We start from the raw sequence: 20,463 nt of genomic DNA on the forward strand, positions 1-20,463 counted from the left end.
TTCGACATTGTTTGGAGTTCATCATGGCCGCAATGGTGCTACATGCTGTAATTTAACAAATAATAGAAACCTACAATAAGCAGACTATAACAGAAAAAAGCATTTGGTATTATTTAGGAATTAGGAGGCTGATTAATAGAAATCAAATGGCAATTTGTACACACATTAAATTTAGCAACCACATGTTAGTTTGATTAATGACTGGAGAAGTCTGTGGTCACAGCTTCTTTTGTTATGCTCTCACTCTTCTTGAACCTTGCAGTTTTCCTTTTGTAGTTCTTGCTGTGCAGCTTGAATTTTACTTCATTTCAAAGCATAATTAGGCCTTAAGTTTATATCAGCAAAGTCAGCAGAGTGTGGTCCCAAGGAGAGCAAGTGTTCTTGAATGTAGGTGAGACTTCAGTAAAGTCGAAAGATTCAGATAAAGGAGCACAGTGCAGCAAAAAGCGATCCCTGGTGTTTTGAGCTTGACCTTGCAATGGTATAAAGGAAAATAGTAAGTGGCCATTAATTTATCTTTTATTTATTTTTTAACTGTCAATGTGAGCATTGACAGAGATAATTACTAACCCTAGAGAGTCAGATCTGTAAAAGGTAAAAGTGTAATTGTTCATTTTTACTATAGAGTAATTATTTGACTGAATAAGATAAACAATACATATATTCACATTGTTTTCCCTTTAATACTAAATAAAATGTAAATGCACAGAATGCCGAGGGTCCTTGTCTTAAAAAGTGCTCTGGATGAAAATGAGATGTCATCACGCTTCCAGCTTCCTCCCAACACCTTGCCATACTGTTTAATTCCATTCATTTAGATCCTCTGCTCTGCCACTTTGCAAACTTGATTAGAATGAGAATCTGAGGCATCAGGGCTAGAGATGTAGCATCTCTGGGGAATCATCTGACTGACAAAGATTGAGTGGATGTCCTTCATTGAAAGACAACTGGCTGATTTGCTAATTTCAAAATACAAATTGACGGTAACACACACTTAACATACACATATATACTGGGACACACACACATCCACAGATAGCAGTGTTTCAGACCTTTCAGTGTCTCAACAGCGGATATGCAGGCCCAAGAGAAATAAACAGATATGTCACTTTCTATTTAGCTCAAAAACAGAGTGCCTGTCCATCATCTTAACGTGTCACTTTTTGAGTACGAGTGTGAGACTTAGCATTTTATGGGGAAGAGGCAAAAGATTTCATGGGTGGCATGGAACGAAAAAGACATGCAGTACAGCTTCAACAATTCAGAACTCCCTTTTTCCCATGGCAGCCATATTGTTTAAAATGTTACAATTAATATATTGATTTAATTATTTATTATAGTGTGTTTATTTTTCTCCATGACAAATACATTTTTTCTAAAAACAATTTAACATTCTGTGCCATGAAGCATTACTCATGTCCTCCAAATGGCACTTTTTCCTCAGCTCTTAGTTTTCGATTGATTCTTAATCTGTTCCTGGTAATTTTTAAGCCTTCAAGTTTCAAAGGTCACTTTGGAGCCCAACGTAATTAATTAAATTAGTTAGGAACTGCTGTTTTGCTGTGCGTTGCAAGATGTGCTCCTCGGTCTTTGACATGCAGGCTTGAGAAAGTACTGAATAAACAAGATTCATTCCCATTTCTCACTTGAACAGAAGCTGCTGGCTGCTTGCATAGCCCTGTGTTTTGAAAGTCAGACTAATATGAAAATCAATCACATATCCACATGTTACAACACTCTGGCATACAGTAAGTATTAGTATTTTAATTGACTTGTATTTATTTGTTGCATAGTTACATTAAATAAGGCCTAGTTTGAAGGATGTATTTTAATAGAATTGTGACCTTGTGCCATAATAAAGCCTGTAAAAACCAAAAGTGAAGTTATAAAAGATGATATTTGCATAGGACTGCAAGCAGCAGTAAGTCTGCCACACTCATTTTTTTGTTTCTCTTACAATGTATTGGTTTTCAGTTGTTCCCATGATTTTTAGTTGTAAGTTTACAGTTCATCGAATTGGACATGAAAGGAAACTCCACCAATTTTACACATTATATTCATACAAGTCTGTTTACAGATCTTTGGTAGTACTACTGCATATGTGGGGACAAAGCTGCTAAAAAAAAGCCTTTTGTGGCCACAAAAGGCAGCTGTGCCAAATCTCAGTAATTGTGATCAGTTCAGTCAGCATTAACTGCAGATGAATACTACAAGTTTGGAGTTAGAAAATAGTGGGCTTTCCAGACCTTTGTAGTCTACTCCTCGTCACTGTTTGAGGCTAGAGCTCAAGGCTACATTAGCCTCTACTAGTATAACACATCCCAATTTCCCACCACACTTTCTGCGGCCATGTTACATTGTAGGTAATTTACTCACCAGGTTTTTACAAGAAAAAAATATGCCTGGAACAAATAAAATCATATTTCTGGTTTTGATGCATAGACTATTTTCAAACGTGTCCAACAATGTTATAGTAGTGCAATACTAATTAACTGTTATAATGGAAAATATTTTTTACATTAGATCTATTGTCTTACACACGTAGTGACTGTGGATTATGGTCATAGCTGGTATAGAGAGGCTGAAAAGAAGAGTTCCCAACTATACATCTACCGATGTTTCCCCAATGTATGGATATTGTAATAGAAGGCATGTTGTTGAAGTGTATTTTCTTTTCATTTTTTAAAAAGAATTTCAGAATGGCTGAAGAATTTGGCACTTACACTGGTGTAACAGGTATCGGTCAACATTGGAATGGCAAGCAGGTGTCAGATAGCAAAGGTGAAATCATTGGAGTAAACCCTTTATAGATATAACGCTACAAAATTATTTGACATCTTCACTGTAGGATTTTGATCTAATTTAATATTAATGACAAGACAAACAAGATTCCTTAAGTTCAGCTCATCACCCTCAAATGTTTCATAATATTTAAAGAAAAAAATTAATTTAGGCTAAGGATTTATTGTACCAAGTATGGGGACTGTGGGTTGTGGACATACAATTTTGTATGCCTGTTTACCTCATTTACCCTCATTGCTCAACCTTCAAGCACATAAGCTCCATTGTTATTCTTTGCATCTACTCATCATGTTCTTAGGCAGAATGCAAATCTGTTATCCTCTGGTCCAGCCGCAGTGGGGTTGTTTTTGTGTGTAGCTGTTAGTTGCACTGATGAAAAGACCACCTGTCATCTTCTGGCCCTTTGATTAGATTAGGAAGTCAAAGGGATGGATTAAATTGATATGACGTAGACTAGGCCCTCATGCAGTGCTTACTGTGTCATTATCAGAGCTCTGATCTAGATGTTGTAGGCATTACTGTACATTTTATATAAATAGGTTTGTCCCTCTAGGTCCTAGAATGTCAAAGTCAATAGAGAAATGTTCTTTTTGCTTTTGAAGATATTTAACCAGTAAATTAAAGGCTTTATGGTTATAGATTTTTTAATAAATAAATTCAGGTATGATTTAACTAAAATGTCTAAAAGAAATGAATGGAAATTAGACAAACATGAAAGACAACACAAACAATAATAACAATAATAGCCATGTTAATATAAACAACCAAACATGAGTCTACAGCTGATCTGTGAAGCTGTAGGCACAATGAATGGTGCATTAACGGTGCTAAATGCTAATGTCAGCATGCCAACGTCACGTCGTGGCGATGCTAACATGTTGATGTTTAGCAGGCATAATGTTTGCTGTTGGCAGAAACATTTCATACTTAGCACTAAGCACAGAGTACATTCTCAGAAGTTCCTTATGACATTGTAAAGTTGACTCTAATACAGAATTGACACATAATGAGGTAAGCACACAAACAATTAGGGAGAGCCACCTGTAGCAACTAAAGCTTCAATAATTTTGTACTTCTCATCTGCGAAAAAAAAAAGCTTTAGGTTAAAGTATTTATTTATAATTTACTTAATGTTACACATTTTTATGTGTGAGGTTTTAATTTATGTGCATGAAGTATCAGATTAAATAGTATTTCTATCCTTGAAACCTGCTGGGCCCTTTAGTTTGCTAAATCTACAGTAGAGCATAGTGTTTTAATAGTACAACTTGGAGGGCTCTCTAGCCTGGCATAAAACATAGAGAAATGCCCCCTATTAAATATTTAACAGGCATAAGCAGGAAACTTGTTAGTAAGTATGCAAGTGCATTTAGACATTTCATGACGTCTTGCATCATGGCTCCTTGAGTGAGTGACTATGAATCTAATTCGCCCCTGACAAAAATTGGATCCGAATGAATACTACAGCTCTGGTCTGGAATGCTAATGTGGTCTTTATCCATTCTCGAGGAAGGCTTGTTACGGTTTTCAAAATTCAGTGCCGTCAATAGAATTCAAGAAAGGCGTTGGTCTAAACTTGGAGGGGGGGGGACTGCACTTTTGTTTTGTGGATGTCTGTGTTATTTGTGGCTATAGAGGCCAAACAGTTCCTATTCTCATTCTAATTGGATCTGCACCCTCTCTGTTTCTCCCATGGCAGCTCTCATTCCCAGACCTGAGTCTCCCAGCCTCCCAGCCTCACACTGCCACAGCCACCCAGACAGCCAGGCTGAGAGGCAGAGAGAGAGAGCGAGAGAGAGAGAGGGGGAGGGAGGGGTGAAGGAGGAGTCTAGTTGTGGAGCTCTATCCCCTGACTGTCTGCTACGTGAGTGGTAGAGCAAGAGAGAGAGAGAGCATGAGAGAGAAAGAGAAGGGGGGGGGGGGGAGTGAGGGCTGAAGAGGCTGAGAATGGATGGGCAAGGAGAAACCGTGCGAGCGAGAGAGAAGGAGTGAGCGTGTGTACGCTCAGAGTCAAGCTGCGAAGACACAGAAAGTCTACAAGCTCACATCAACAAGAGAGCGTGCGAGGCAGAGCTGACCACCAGCAACTCTGAAGAGTGACACTGAGAGGAAAGAGACACAAAGAAAAAGCATCAGCAGAAGAAGAGAAGGACTGAAGACAGACTGCCAGCCTTCCACTGGTAAAAGGAAACACCACTAAGGGACTGTAGCATCCGTCCCCCCCAGCAGCACAGAGGAGCACTGTCTCATCTCGTGCATGTGTTTGTGCCTGCCAACTTCAATTTCACACTCGCCCACTGTTTTTCGTAGGTTTTGCCCTCTCCACTCCCCAGTCATGATCCCCTGGGTCCTTCTGCTTCTGTGGATCTCCGGACATGGTGAGTTTTCCAGATTAAGTTGCTTATTCATCACATCGCGCGCACTTGTGATTGACTTGCTGGCTGGGAACTGTGTCTCTGAATTCATCTTGCTGTGATGTCTGCGCTCGGCCTGCCATCTGTGTTTTAACTGCTTATAATATAGCACTCCCACGTGCACTATGATGTCTGATGCAAAAGAGAAAGGAGGAAATGAGAGGAACAAGTCTGTGTGGCCGTACTGTGGTTAAGGAGCTGTGGATAGTTGTAGCATGCACTTTTCTCCCTCATTGGGTTGTCATAGCTTTCAGACCAGCTAGTTAAATACTTCCTATGCGGGCTTGATATTGCCTGTCACACACACAGACACAAAAACAAAGTCCTCTAACCCCAGTCCATTTCAGTCAAGTGTTCAGTCCTGAGTCACATTGTTTTGAACTGACAGCCTTTCCCCATTGAGTCCGACTACAGGGGCTCTGGTCAAAAGAAAAGAGGGAGAAAAAGTTGATGGTGAAGTGCTTGAGAAGACAGACTCATGAGTATAGCTTGGCAACCCTTTGGATAGTGTCTGCTGTTGTTATTTTTATTCCTAGACAGTCTGTTTGTGGACAGAATGAGGGTGGATTTGTTGTTTCCCCAGTTTGCCACCAGGTGGTTGTCTTTGAAAAAACAATAGAGGTGAGTAAAGTACAGCAGAACTCTACCTCTGTGGTGTCTGTGCGATGCACGGACGCACACAGGGCTGAATCAGACAGTGGATGTTTGTCAGCTCCTAGCGTCATTTCCAGCCCACAACAAGCGCCCTGGATTGCACTCCGCGGGTCGAGGTCAATGACACAGATACCACCTCCTTTCAAAGCGTGACCCCATCACATTTGACTACATTCTAAGAAAGGCACTGGCTGAATGAATGTGTGTGTCTGTGCGTCTGTGTGTGTGTATGGTTGTTTCCCAGAGGGAGTTGTAAGCTTTTGTTGAAAAATTGCACAAAAAAGGCAAACTCCAGTCTTCTCCAATCTGAGGTCTCAGTTTATTGACCACTCAAAGTCAGTGACAGGCTGCTACAGCAGTGGAAACAAATGAAACCTGGTAAACAAGATCATTTTGTACGGCACTGAATTCAGCTGTCAGTTTATAGCCTATAACAGAAACAGAAACAAATACAATTATTTACTAACTTTTCTCGTAAAACCAGGGAAAAAACAACAATGTTAGGGCAGACCAATTTGAACTGACTGGAGCGATGAAGCTTCTAATTCCCTCTCAGCATCTTCCGCCCTTTAACGGGTGTAGATCCCTTCCAAAGATGATGCCAGCTGTACTCTCTGTTTTCTTTGTGATTGTATGACCTGGTACAGTGACACAAGCTGAGTAAGCCGACCTAGAGAGTAGAATGAGTCAAGGCAATGGAAGCTTTCTCTCTAGGTCATGGATTTTGTTTCGGGGGAGTTATAGTGCATCAGACATGGTACTGTAGATGCTGTAATTGTTCCTGATGTTACTGCTTTGCTGTGTTGTTATGTCTTCCACTCTGTTAAGCATTTACACATTTTTGTATCCACAACTGATGTCTACTGTATATCTGCTGCCCTGCATTTTCATTTCTTACAAGTGTAGAGCATGAATAACATTGAATAAGACATTAAAACTGCAGAGTTGCTTTGATTTATTCACATGCAGACACACTTTGTTTTGGACTTTTATTCTGCACCCATCACATTTTCATTCACATTCTATCACAGGCTTAGCAGTTCAAGGAACAACGGACATATCTCAGATAGTACCAGCTGGAATAAGACGATTGCTACAACTGCAATGAGATAGGATTGCTGTGCATTTCAGCAGAGTTGATTACCATAATATAAAATACTACTTTCCCTGCCAGGTAAACAGGGGATAACAACCTACCCTCTCTATTCACGGCCCTGGGGAGAAAAAAAGTGCTTCCCTGTAGCTTACTGTTGTTGTACAAATTACGGCTCTGTTTATGTGCTGAGCCGGTGTCAGCAGAAAGCTGCGAAAAACAATCTCGTTTTTTATGAACAGGGGGACAGAGCCATTGCAGTCATATACTTAGACACAGCTATCCTGCGAGAGAGTGAGAAAGAAAGAGAGCGTGAAAATGAGAGAAGATTCAGTCCATATGCAGAGGCACTGAGCAGTTTCCCCCCTCAACTTTGAGAAATAAATGGTCCAGAGCGAGCAAAACAGAGAGGGAGAATAAGGAGAAGGAAAGCTGTTGCAAGATGCTCCCCATTCTGGCTGTTACCGCATCTAGGGCACCTTTTCTTTTGCTGTCACCTCTCCTGTCTGTGACCGATGACACAGCACCAGTTAGGAGGATCTGGGAGACAGTCTCCAAGAACACATTCACCTCAGGCCACACTTGTCCAGGACCTCGTCCATCTCCTCGCACCACCTCGTCCCCATTCCTCCTCCCATCCAATATCTACACAGTGTCCAACGTCAAAGTCTCTCATATTCTTCACATGACTTTTGGTCTCTTGATTTCGTTTCTCACCTTGCAGCGCCAAATTTCTCTCTCTCTCTGACTAACTGTCCCTCTCTCCTTCTGTTTTTTTCCCCTGTTTTTTTTCTTTTGCTGTGATATGCAGTAAGATTGAGAACCCTAGCCTCTGTCAGGGAAAGGATGAAATATGTGAGAGCATGATGTCCCGGTGGAGGAGGGGCAGTTTAAGAATAGTCTTGTACTGGATGTGCCATGCTCTGATGAAAATGTGCTAGAGAAAAATCACACATTGTCAATGTTAAGTGTATGGGCTTTATCACTCTGTCCCTCTGCCTCTCTTCCTCTGTGTCTGTTTTTCTTTCTCTGAATGACACCTTGTGAAATTAATATGCAAGCTTGGCTATGAGCAATTTTTTTATTAAATGTTCTTTTTGTGCTATTGTTGATTCAGTGTTTGCCCACTAGGGGCAGTGCTGCTGCACAGGAATGGATTGCCAATCTTCTTAAAAATCTCCTGCCCCTTCCCTCCCTCCCCCCCGGTCGCCTTCATCATCTCCCACCCTCTCATATATCTCGTGTCTGAACTCCCAATTTCACCACACAGCCAGACTAAGCTGTTTCTTAGTCCTGGAAAGCATGCCTTAGTACCCCCAACAGCTCCTTTTTCATTTACTGCTGTCTATTAACTGCTGTCTGACGTCTCTAAATCCTCTTTTCATGGGCGGGCTTTGATACATATTTCTCAACCAAAATATAATTAAATGTCTTTCCAATGTCATGTCTGGATATGTGGACAGAAAACTCATTCTCGCTTCTCCAAAGGGGAAAAAGAGAGAAATACAGCCCATTACACTGCACAACACTACTCAAACAGAAATACCAATTTTCAGCCTCATTATTATGAATATTTTTTGTAAGCAAGACATACTGCTGTCTAATGCACGGGTTATGACCATAATAACTCAGAGGTAATTAATTGATTTATACCCATATTGGAATACTAAAACCAATATACATTTTTCTTGCATGTTGTCAAAAGCTACCACAACCACAACCACAGAAAAGAGACTAAATTTGTTGGGAGCTTTGTCTGTACTCTGATGGGAGTCTGGCACAAGACAATTAATACGCCTGGTAGGAAACACAAAAGTGTCCCTGTCCTGTTCGAGTGACTTACCCAGTCACCATACATGACAGCTGGTTTGAGTAATGCTTGCCCTGTCTGCATCATGCCATGCAAACACAGTGAGTGACAGATGATGTCATCAGTTCATGATGGGGCCCGGTGGCATGCAGTTTGTTTTCTTGTTTGTGCTGCATGTCCCATCAAGGCTATCCAGCTTAAGTCACCTCAGCCGCTGTGACCTCTGCTCATTTCTGTGCCACGATAGATTAAGCCCACTGTAATCCCTCTGAGCCGAGTGCCCTGTTGGATATTTATGGTAATAAGTAAACATATGAATAAATAATCTAAGAGGCTGCCGCTGGACAGCTGGAACTTGTAAGTCCCAATGTTTGGCAGTGGTTGTGGCATTAACGAGAGATACTATTTCCAAGAAAAATCAGTTTTGGCTAAGATTTGCATTTGGTTGATGCCCTGTAAAAAAAAAAAGACAAAAGGGGGAGCTTGGTCGACGACAGTCCAAACACTAGATTATTGCATATATCAATCAATCAATATAATTAAAATGATAGGCATGTGTTCATGTAAGAACACAACCTTCCAAATATTTTAGTTGTGCAGTAAGCAGTACCAAAATGGAAATGCAGAATGTTAGTGAGCACAGTATATCCAGCGACTGCAGTTTAAATGAAATCCTCATTTCGAGTCAGGATTCAGGTCAGCCAGGGAAGGGAGTATGATTAGTTTGGAGTGTTCTTGGAAAACCAGGCAATGATCTGCTTCCTCCCATGCAGTCAGTCAGCCAGTCAACAGATTCAAGCTGTTTACTGTTGGGCTTCATTATCCATCTAGAAGACTCTCTTCCCAGCCCCAGCAGTTTTCTTTAGTACCAACCAATCAACCCCCATACCCCTCATATCCTCTCTCTCGCTGAGATTCTGCTGCTGGATCTCATTCCTCGGGGATGAATTTATCCAGATTGGAGCACTCAGTAAAAGGGCATTATCCGGGATTACATGTCTGTTGGGCGGCAGTGTTAAGTAATTCAACCAGATGCTGTTGTGATCACTGGGTCACCTGTAAAGGCAAGATTTGCATCTGCACTTCTTCATTCTGCTCTTTATTGTTGCATCTCCATCCATCTGAGACTTTATCCTTGGAAGACAGGGAGAGAGATGGTTGGAGCTGGATGATACGTAAAAAGAGCTATATGTAATAATACTGTTAAATGTAGGAAAGTGTGTGGAAGCTCTCTAACCTCAGGATTTTATTTGGTCACAGATTATGGGATGGATTACTGGCTTCTAAATTGCAGTTTAATGCACAGGAAACAACAGGCTATGTTTTTCTAACTAAAGACGGCTCCACAAGGCTCTGTGTGTGCAGTTGAGGGGGTGCTGTAAGTGGAGTAGTGGTGGATCATACTGTGTTATTTTTCCTTCGAGAGGACAAAGCACTGCCACAGCAGGGCTTAAAGAAAAATGTTGGTGTTTTTAGCTCACTGTGTCTTGTCTCTGCTAATCCTATCTCTACCTAGCTGAGGTTCTGATAAATAGAAATGTTTAACTTGCTACTGGGATCTGTGAAATCTTGTAGAACACAGGTGCGCAACGAGGTGGGTTCAAACAATGGAACTATACAAAGTTTGCTGCTTTCTTGTCAAGACATTCACACTGAGAAAATGTTCAACTTAAATTTTCAATTTATCTCACAATCAGCCTTATCATATCATAAAGCCCTACCCTTTTTAACTAGCTGGAAGTTATTTTTTTTTAAATATGGGTGACGCCAGTGAGCTTAACTCAATGTTTTCGTGAAAACAGGTGAGCAAAACAAGAACACAATGTTATGTGGGTGAAAAATGTAAAATGTGTGAACAAAAGAATGATGAAAAAAGGAACCTTTGTCCATTGCCATTATGCAAATAACATCTCACCCTTTTGTTAGTTCAGTTTAGTTAACTACGTACTCTGTCATCTCTGCAGTAGTTTGTACGTGTACATTAGCCAGATTTAAGGTTAAGTTTACATTTATACATGTACTTGATCAAAGATGTCGCAGTGGCTGAGTAGCATGCTGAGTAGCATACTTAGAGGATGATACATGTTGATGCACTTCTGTGACCTACAGAAACCTGTGTACCATGCAAGGCAGACTACCGTAAAACTTCAATTAATAGCCGAGTCCCAAATAGCCGTCTACCCCGTTTACTGGCCTGGTGTGGGAACACATTTTGACAAATAAACGGCTGCCTCAATTATAGCCTGGTCTAGTTTTTATAGAAGTTCTTTGGATGTATAAAACCTCTTAAACCTCGCGTGGTTGCCCGCTTTAGCTGCTTCTAAGCTGCTTAGATCGTTAGTACAAATATTAATGTTTAAACGATCAATATGTCAGTATGGAAATGCTATACATCGTTAGTTTGGTTAGATTCTCCACAATTCGTTCATTTCATTTAAGGGAGACAACAAGCCCCAAAGTCTAATTCTTATAGATTTACCGGTGTAACCTGCCTGGTACAAGAGCCGTTACTTTTGAAGCGCTCGTTAAGCCCGAATGTGTCCGTTCTTTGATTATTTATATTCCTTTAGTCTGTTAGGGTCCACCTATCAAAAGAATCAAAACAGCTTTTCATCACTCTCTGTCTGCTAACTTCTCTCATCCTCCACCGTGTTGTTGTCGTGATGTTACTTCAAAATAAAAGCGCATAAGCTGTCTGTTGGAGCTAGATCAAGTGAATGACGTGTATTTGATATTATTTGATAATTTTTATAAGTATTATTCTGTTTGAAATAAATAAACTGTTTCAGTATTGTGAAAAAGGAATTAAAGGCCTGTCCCATATGGATCTCTGTCCCAAATATAGGCAGGGTCAATTCAGTGATTTTAGCAAATAAAAGCCCAGGCTATTATTCAAAATTTTACGGTAATTTGTTCGTGAAAAACATTCATGGATAAACTGACCATCCTGGCCTGAAACATTCAGTCCCATTTTTCATGTGTGTCACTATTGCTTGAAACATCTGTGATTGAACCAGCCATCCAATGCATCGACTCGATTGTGAAAGGCTGTGTTAGGAATAGAGCCTAGAAGATGCATGTGGTGCTTCAGCACAGGAGGCACTTGAGGAATTGGGTTGCTGATCTGATAACGACTTCTTAGTGTTTGGCGGGAAGTTTCTGGGACAGCTCAATATTACACCTGGATGAACTCTCCCTCTCTACTCTCCTCTAGTTTTCTCCCCATCTCTTTCACTGCTTCTCACTGTCCTAACATTCTCATGCCATATATTCATCACAAAGGACTCATGTGGAACAGGTTTCCATACTGCACACTTCACATGCATTTTCTGTGTGTGTGTGTGTGTGTGTGTGTGTGTGTGTATGCATGTGAATATGTGTGGTGTCTGTGCATTTGCTACTGTGCCATGGCAATTACAGCTGCAAGCCTTGAATGGTAATATAAATGCAAATCAGCCTTTTAACTTGTACAAGCAGAATCTGGGGAGGGAGAAGCTACTCACCTGTGGATGAATCTGGTTGTGTCTCTGCCTGCCATTAAAAGTTCTGTGCATGTTTTGAAAACGACAATGGCAGTAGATTGTATGTACAGTACTGCCGTATGTAAGTTATCCTTGGGGCTGTGATATGTGTCCAATATCCAATATAATAATAAAGTCCACTCTTGGGAACAGTTGTAAAACACCTTGGTGTGGGACAGTCACACATACAGTAGTGATGTGCCTCTAGCATTACCTCCTTGTATGTGTGTTTCCATTGTAGTAGATACATCTAAATTGTGCTCAGCAATTCTAAATGGAAGGGCTCAGTAGGTTCTACTTAATAGGAAAACACCTCGCTCTATGGTACTGAGCACCGATGTTGAGAGGCACTGATAAGGCTCTGATACCAAAAGATGTTTTATTCAACGAAACACATCAGTACAGAAATCCTAAGCGGCCATCGATAAAAAATTTTTTTACTCCGTTTTCCCATGATAACTGGATTATTATCTCTTGATATTGAGATAATGAATGTCATTTAATAATAATAATAATAATTTTCTCGAGATCTCATGATAACAAAACAGTAGTTCAACCCAAGGCTTAGTAGGAATGTTTCTCAGTGATAATTTCAGTGGGGTATTCAGTGTCACTAGTTAGCTCAGTTGGCAGAGCGTGTATTCAATCCTATTTATTTTTTCTTTTTTTCATAATTCTCTTCAACAAAGTTCTTATGAAGAGACTGTTTCACATGCTCACAATAAAGCATGTGCTGGGCTGTGCGCATCCCGGGGATTGGTCCACATCTGTGGCCTATGGACTTTTTATATCCCCATCATTCCCAGGCAGAGGAAATTCATCCGCTTCTCATTCAGGGGAATCCATTTAATGTTACACATTTCCTGATGGCTATTTTGGAACCTTTGAAATAGCCGTCGGGAAATGTGTAACGTGATTGGATTCCCCTGAATCTCTTCATATCAACTTTGTTGAAGAGGATGATAAAAACACAAAAACGAATTACAAAAAGCTGCTGGTGAGTGGGAGTCAAACCCACAATCCTTGGATTATAAATCCTGTACTCTACCAACTGAACTAACAAGTAACACTGTAAGCGTCTTGGAAATCATTCTAAAGAAACACGCCTGCTGACCCTGTATTCAGCTATGGTTTGTTATCCTGAGATCACAAGAAAATAATCCCGTTATCATGGGAAAACAACATTCGTTATCTCGAGATCATGAGATAATTATCCTGTTATCACAGGACAACAGAGTAGGAAAAATATTTGAATGGATGGCCGCTTAGGGCTTCCGTACATCAGACACAATAGGAGCACAAACTTGCTCTTGATGCAAGACAAAACTTTTACAATCTGCAAAGGAGGACTGTGCAACTTAGAGAATGAAAAATGTCTAATGCTGCCACCCTCCCCAAACACTCCCATACAATGTGTTGATGTGCATGTTTTTCGTTTTTTTCACCAGATGCCAAATGAATCTTTGAGCCACCTGCTTGTCCCACTAAGACAATTAAGCAATTGGGAAGAAAGGGCCATTCACTAGTGGTGATCGCACTGTTAACATAGGAGCCACAACCTGCCCTGCATAAAACCCCTCCCCCACATAAAACTCTTTCAGCACCACTAATGTTGGCACTGTGCCTATTTGTGTATTTGTTGAGGGAAATGCAGGAGCATTTCTCACCAGTCTTAGGATATCTGTGACACGGGATGCTTGGTTTGCATGTTGATAGAAAATCCCTCTATTGCTCTCCAGACAAATTCAGTGCCTGTGGCTCTGTGTCATTATAGTTGACGAGGCAAAGCTTCATCTGGCACAACCATCATACAGAAAGACACACATATACACACACATGCACACACACACATTCCATACCCTCTCTTGCATTACCAAAGAGCAATCTGCCGGAGCACAATAGATGAGAAACCCTGCAGCATGTGAGCACTGAGGTCTGAACAGTATCGATATGTTTTAAAACATGCTATAAATAAAGTTTTGTATTGATTCTCGAACATTAATGTATCCTAATATATATCCTAATGTATCCTAATATAGCTGTTGATTTGTTGTTTATAGCATGTTTTTTCAATGTGATACTGCTAGGATACACTCACTGCTCTCTGTAATACATGGCCTATTTTTATATGCCATAATAATGTGGCGTCACAAGCAGGATCAGCTGAAGGCAATCCCTATACATATATCACTACTCTGGGTCTCTGCCACATCACACCTGTCAGCCTCTTAGTTCCTTTCTTTTCTTTATCAGCTGGACTCCTCAAGTGGATGTCAGAAACCTGATGGAGTAAACAAAGTGAATTAAAGTATAATTAATTTTTTAGAGGCCATTCCAATATTCACTTTGCTGATTTGGAGGCTGAAGAGGTCTTGTCGCACTCTCTGATTTTTATTTTATTTTATCAAGTGCAATTTAATATTGTGGAGGCTGGCCCGGGCACTGAAAAAATGCTAATGCACATTGGGGAGTTTAAATGATTTGCTATCCTTTCAAATCTGTTGGCAGGGGTTTCAATCTGGCTGGCGTCCTAGGGGAATTCACAGTGGTCATTGCTCAATCCCTGGGGGACATTACTGCAAATCACAAAGGAGCATTGAAGTCATTTCAGTTTTCCACTTTCCTTTGGCCACTGCCCAATGCTAAATAGCAGAGGACTGGCTCACAGTACTGGGCAGGGTAACCCCCTTGCCTCTTTCGTCTCTAACCTTTTAAACCTGATTTAATCAAATCAAAATACCACAGGGCAGACCCATTTGAGACAACCTGAAGACAAACAGTTCAGGAAGAACCAGAAGGCCGTGGGGTGAACCAAGGGCAAGGCCATCCATTACTTCCTGTGCAACGAAGAGTGCAGGGACACAGAAAATGCCTGCGGTGCAAGATGATGAACAGACTCCACATCAGAGATTGGATTAGAGTGGCAAGTGAGAGAACCCTAAAAGCCATGTGCAGTTTATTGAAGCCTTATCTAAAGCGATAATGTTACTAGTGAAAGGCCCAAGTAATGATGGATGAGTGGACAGCGCCCTTTAAAGAACTAACATCAGAAGAGATTGGTATGGTGGATAGGCAGGTCCATCATGGTCAACTCATCTTCCTTTAAGAGCAGGAAGTAGGACCAATGGATAGTTACTGTAATATGGACTGTCAATTGCTGGCACCCTGGTTACCCTGCAGTGTCATCATCACAGGTGTATCTAGTTTGGAAAGGCTCAGTGCTCAGGTTCACTGCAATTTAGGTCCCATTTCATCACTGATACCCATGAGGCATTTTGGGGAAAATGGTAGCAGTGTTACTGCTGAAATGTGTAGCCTCCCTGAAAGCACTGATCTATGCAGTGGTTGGGTTTGTGATATATGAAATATATGTTTGACCGTGAATCATCTTTATACATACAATTATTTTTCCATGGGGGAATGCAAAGGTCACAACTGATGCTCACAGAAAATAGAGAGAGAAAATAGAACATACATCTGAAGGATTTCATGGAGTCATTGGGGGAAAGCAAAGTAGCATTTAGGTAAAAATCCTTTTCTCATTTTTTCAGGATGACAAGAGGATTTTCTCTCTGCTGGGAGGCAATGTTATCTAACAGTAGACGGATGATGGTATTGACAACACAATGCCTTCCAAGGTAAACAAATTTATCTAGAGCATGGGAAATAAAGTGAGGGGAGAAGAAAGAACAACAAAGAAAGAAAAAGAAAAGGGAAATCTCAAAAGAAGTGCATTCTTGTCACAAATTAAAACATATCTGCGTCCTGCAGCCATAATCCTTAAATGCCAGCGCATTTGTTGTCTGAGTAGAGTATTTGTCCGTATGTGCAAAAAAAGCACAAATGTGATTATTCCTCGCTTTCGTTGTATGCTAATTGTATTACTTCACATTGTTCGCCTATCGTACTCTAAACAGCTTTGGTTAAACTACTCCTGGTTTTTGAAAGGACACAGGGCTGTTTGTTTTTGTAGTAGTAGAGTAACATAAGAAATTCATTATTATTTTTAAAAATACCCTTGTGTGACTTTAAGCTTATGGTTCACTGTGATCTAGTTAGGAAAAGTCAATGCCTCTGTCTCAATATTGTGTGACAGCAGCACAGCACGACATTAAAAATGCAGAAGGGCATCTAAAGATGATCGTGGCAGCACACAGTGGGAAGTTCAGGGGTGTCACTAATCCCCCCATCACCTCCAGTGCATGGCCCCAAAACTTTAGATTTAGGTTTATAAAGCTATGAGCGTGAATTATTAACAAGGCTTTGAGCAAACTGCATTTTTTAATGCAGTTTGCTCACACCCAGCTGTACAAACTCCAGCACTGCCTCATTTAAAACACGGAGAAACTATCTCATAAATTTATGTTGGATCTCCTGCAGTCCAAAGAGTCTCCTCCAGATGGGTGCGCTCCACATTGAGTGGAGAGTTAATGGCTTGAAGTCTACTTTCAGTCCTCATGTGCAGGCTCTCTGTAACTACTCAGTGCTTTGATATTTCTCTGTATTGTAGTTGTTTTTTGTTTTGTCTTTTTACCCTTGATTACCCCACAGGATATGATTCATTAGACCTAATTTATTTAGTGAAAACCTACCTGTTTTTACTACTTTCCAAACTAATTTCTAATACAGCGAGGAGAGACTGATACAAGTAATATTTCCTTAAACCCTTTAGAGTCTTCAATACCTAAGACATTTTTCAAATACAGAAAAAGTGATATGTCCGCTCTCTGGCATTATCTGAAGGACAATCCTTAAAAGACAGCATCGTGTGGGTCTGGTGATTGGCATTGTTGTTGTTTACTCCAAAGCAGACATCTTTTAGCTTCTCCCTCAGCTCTGATCCTTTTGATCATCACCTCCATATTGGATATAAAATAGAGAATGAACAGCTCTGCAATACAAGTCACTTTCAGAGTTCTGTGACTCTTTGAAGGCTGCCAAACAAGTGTCTTTCATCTCAAAAACCAGCAGCTGCCTTGTACAAAAGGAGGAACAGGATGGAATGAGAGAGAAAAGCAGTGTCCAGGGCTTGGAAATGAAAAGTGAAGATTGTGGGGTCTCTTTGTGATCGCATTTCCTCTTAGGCCTCCTGTGAGTGAAATGACATGTACTTCATACAGCACTGATGGTCGGGCATCTGTCAAATATCCTGAGCCTGAAGAAATTTGAGAACAAAAAAAGCATTTAGCAGGCCACGCTGACTATTATCTTTCTAAAATGTCATGCTAATTCCTTTCATAGTTAATTAGGTGACAAACCAAAAATGTGTTGACGCATGAATGGCCCCAGGTCCTCAACAGGTGATACAGAATGAATGTTACTGAAATCCATTTCTAATTTGATTCATCTTCCTTTTTCGCTGAGAGCCATTCTAGCCTTCTTCTGTGTTAATAGTGGTTATCATGCTTTGAAGATTCTGGTATTGTTGCTAATGCAAGGCATGCATCAGGTTGATTTGAACAACAAAGATCCTGACCGTTAGCATGGAGAGAGAAAGCGGAACATGGGGTGAAATAAAAGGAAAGAACAAACAAATCTGAATGAATAAGTTTTGTTGTGGAGCAGCCCACAATGGAAGAAAAAAAGGAAAAGAGGCTCACACATCCAGAATCTATTATCCTTGAATTAATGATGGAACAGGAGCAGTAGTGTTCCCCCACTGAGACATGAACCAGATTTCAACCCAGAGCTCCCTGGAGGTGAGGGCCGGCATCTCTCTGACAGGACATCTGGTCCCTGAGCATGGCCACCAGGGGGTCGATGTCGCCACCTTAATTGTAATGTCTCCCTCTTTTTTCCCTGTAAAAAACTAGGGCAGCTTTCCATAAAAGGAGAAGAGGAAGGGGGGAGCCACTATTTGCTGGGCCGGGACGGCATGCCACATCATTTAAGCTGACAGCTCTAATACATTACAGCAACAGATCGCTGTGAACAAACAAAGCTTAATGGAAATAAAGTGAGAATTATCAGCCAAGGAATAAAAGAAGAAAATAATTAAATTAGTGCAAGGGGGATGGATGAAAAGATGTCAGGCCTTCATAACACAAGCATTAAATGGGCAAATTGCCACTTTGAGAGATAGGAAATGTTTCATTCTCATCATTGCTTCTGTTGAAAATGGAAAATAATGAGAATCCCTGAGCAGACCTAACACATGTCCCTTATCTGAGTCCTCAAAATCCACCCCCCCCTCCATTGCTTCTCTCCTCCCTCTCTCCTTGTTTTGCCTTCCAGAAAAACAGTCTGCAGATTGTTCTGCTCTGTAGGACCCTTGCTCCATCAATTCAGCCAGGCCAGAGAAAGCCTGGAAGCCTGTAGTTAAAATGCTTAGGCATGTGGAAGAGAACGACAAGAAATGGGAGGAGGGTGAAATGGAATGTCAGGGGAAACGTTTGTCAGGTGCTATCAGAATGAAAACTGTCCATCTATAGACCCTTGAAAGAAAGACAGGTCAGAGAGGGTCCAAATGGACCACTCCAACTTTGTGATTATGTCTAGGGGAAAAATAAGCCAAATCCATAAGAAAGTACAACCTGCCAAAATGTGCAATGCAAAAGAACCACAAAATATGCAACAGCCCCATCAGAACATGAACTGCCAGGTGCACAGTAAGTGTTATTAAACTTAATTTGGAAGAATGAAAGCTCCCAGCTTGGCAAAGTGAACACACTGCTTCTAAGAAAAGACAGGGATCAGAGTGTGAGTCATGGCTGGTTCTGTTTCATAGAATACAAGGAAAGCTAATTGAAGCAGTCTTATGTGAATTTAATGATTCGTCACCATGGGAAGTAAAGGTCAATCACAGAGGTTTTACTCTATCCTGTGACTTTGTTTTTCCATCAGCCACTTATGTGAATGAAAATCTTTTTAGTTTTTTCTTCCTGTGCTCATATTTACATTCACTGAGATACAGGCTTCCTAAATTCAGTCTCTTGTTTTTTTACATAATTCATTAAATAAAAAAAGACATGCGTTTAATTTCATTACATTGAATTACTAATATTTGAGTTTTATTTATTTATTTATTTGTAAAGCTATGCTCATCTTTGTTAGCAATGATATCCCCCCTTTTAGAAAAGGGTTTTTGTCCAAGCTTAATCAGGTCCCCAAAGATAAGAGACTGAGGTAGTAAGATTACCATTTGGCTTTTCCACAAAATAAAAATCTTTTTTTATTTCTCAGAATAAGTGGAGTGGTTGAAGATGCCACAGGGGTGCTGTTGTGTTGCTGAATTAAATAGTGAAGCATCTGAGCCCTGTGGGGAGGTCCTTAACCACGGGCTGAAGTTTTCTCTAGCCCACTTTGTTAGCCAGAATGTATTGGCCCTGAGCCAAGGTTAGTCGGCACCATGGACGTAGAATCCCATTGCTTTTTTAATGAGCTTTGAAAAAGATTTCAAGAGGTCAGACACCACGAGACTCTGATGAAAACTAATTGAGAATGTCACTCAATAACAATAAACCAATAAGCAGAAGTGCTTCCTCTTTATGCATGGGAGCTGTTTGAGTAAGCACTTAAAGTGGAACGAGGAGGGTAACCAGGGGAGAGGGGTGTGAGGCATAAGATGTGTGCCTGGGGGATACTGTTCGTCCTGCTTTTCAGCCACATTTTGTGCCTATGTATGTCTTTGCATATTCTCATTTGTGTGTGTTGTTGCATGTACCTCTGTGCATCTACGCATACCTATTGATAGCATACACTCTACAGAGTTTGTGCACTTAGTCTTTGTGTGTGTACTGTATACGCATGTGTGTGTGTGAGTGTAAAGAGACCACAGAGGGTCGTCCAACAGAGAGCACTGCATTTCGAAAGGTGCCAGAATGAGTTTGTCACAGAGAGCGTAAACTTGAGGAGAAAGGGGACTGCGGAGAGAGAGAGACTTTCCCCAGGCACCCAGAGTCTGTCAGACTGATTAAGTCACACCGCTGGAGTGAGAGTTGGGAAACTGAACCGGAGCATGCTAGGGGAGCATGGTATGACAGCAAAGAAATAAATAAATAGCAACATGTAAGTATTAACATGACTGCATGTCACATGTGCACTTACTTATACCTGACCCTTGAGACTCATGCTGGGACACTGCACACCAGCCTGCATCCCATCATCTCTGCAGCCTCCTCACCCTCCAGCGACATAAAGCAGGTCAGGGGCATCTTAAAGTTCACAAAA

General features: G+C 40.9%; 1 protein-coding gene across 1 annotated transcript in view; it reads left to right on the plus strand.

Annotated features, from left to right (window-relative positions):
* The first annotated feature begins 4,734 nt into the window (after nucleotides 1-4,734).
* kirrel3b (kirre like nephrin family adhesion molecule 3b) overlaps nucleotides 4,735-20,463 on the plus strand; it is a 164,552-nt gene continuing 148,823 nt past the window's right edge. The window contains 1 exon segment of the mRNA XM_038693603.1: nucleotides 4,735-5,180. Coding sequence (XP_038549531.1) covers nucleotides 5,060-5,180 — 121 coding nt within the window. The 5' untranslated portion in view covers nucleotides 4,735-5,059.

The sequence above is a fragment of the Micropterus salmoides genome, unplaced genomic scaffold (assembly GCF_014851395.1).
Source record: "Micropterus salmoides isolate LMB-PRFRI ecotype aquatic unplaced genomic scaffold, ASM1485139v1 Ms_hic_scaffold_3, whole genome shotgun sequence".
Lineage (NCBI taxonomy): Eukaryota > Metazoa > Chordata > Actinopteri > Centrarchiformes > Centrarchidae > Micropterus > Micropterus salmoides.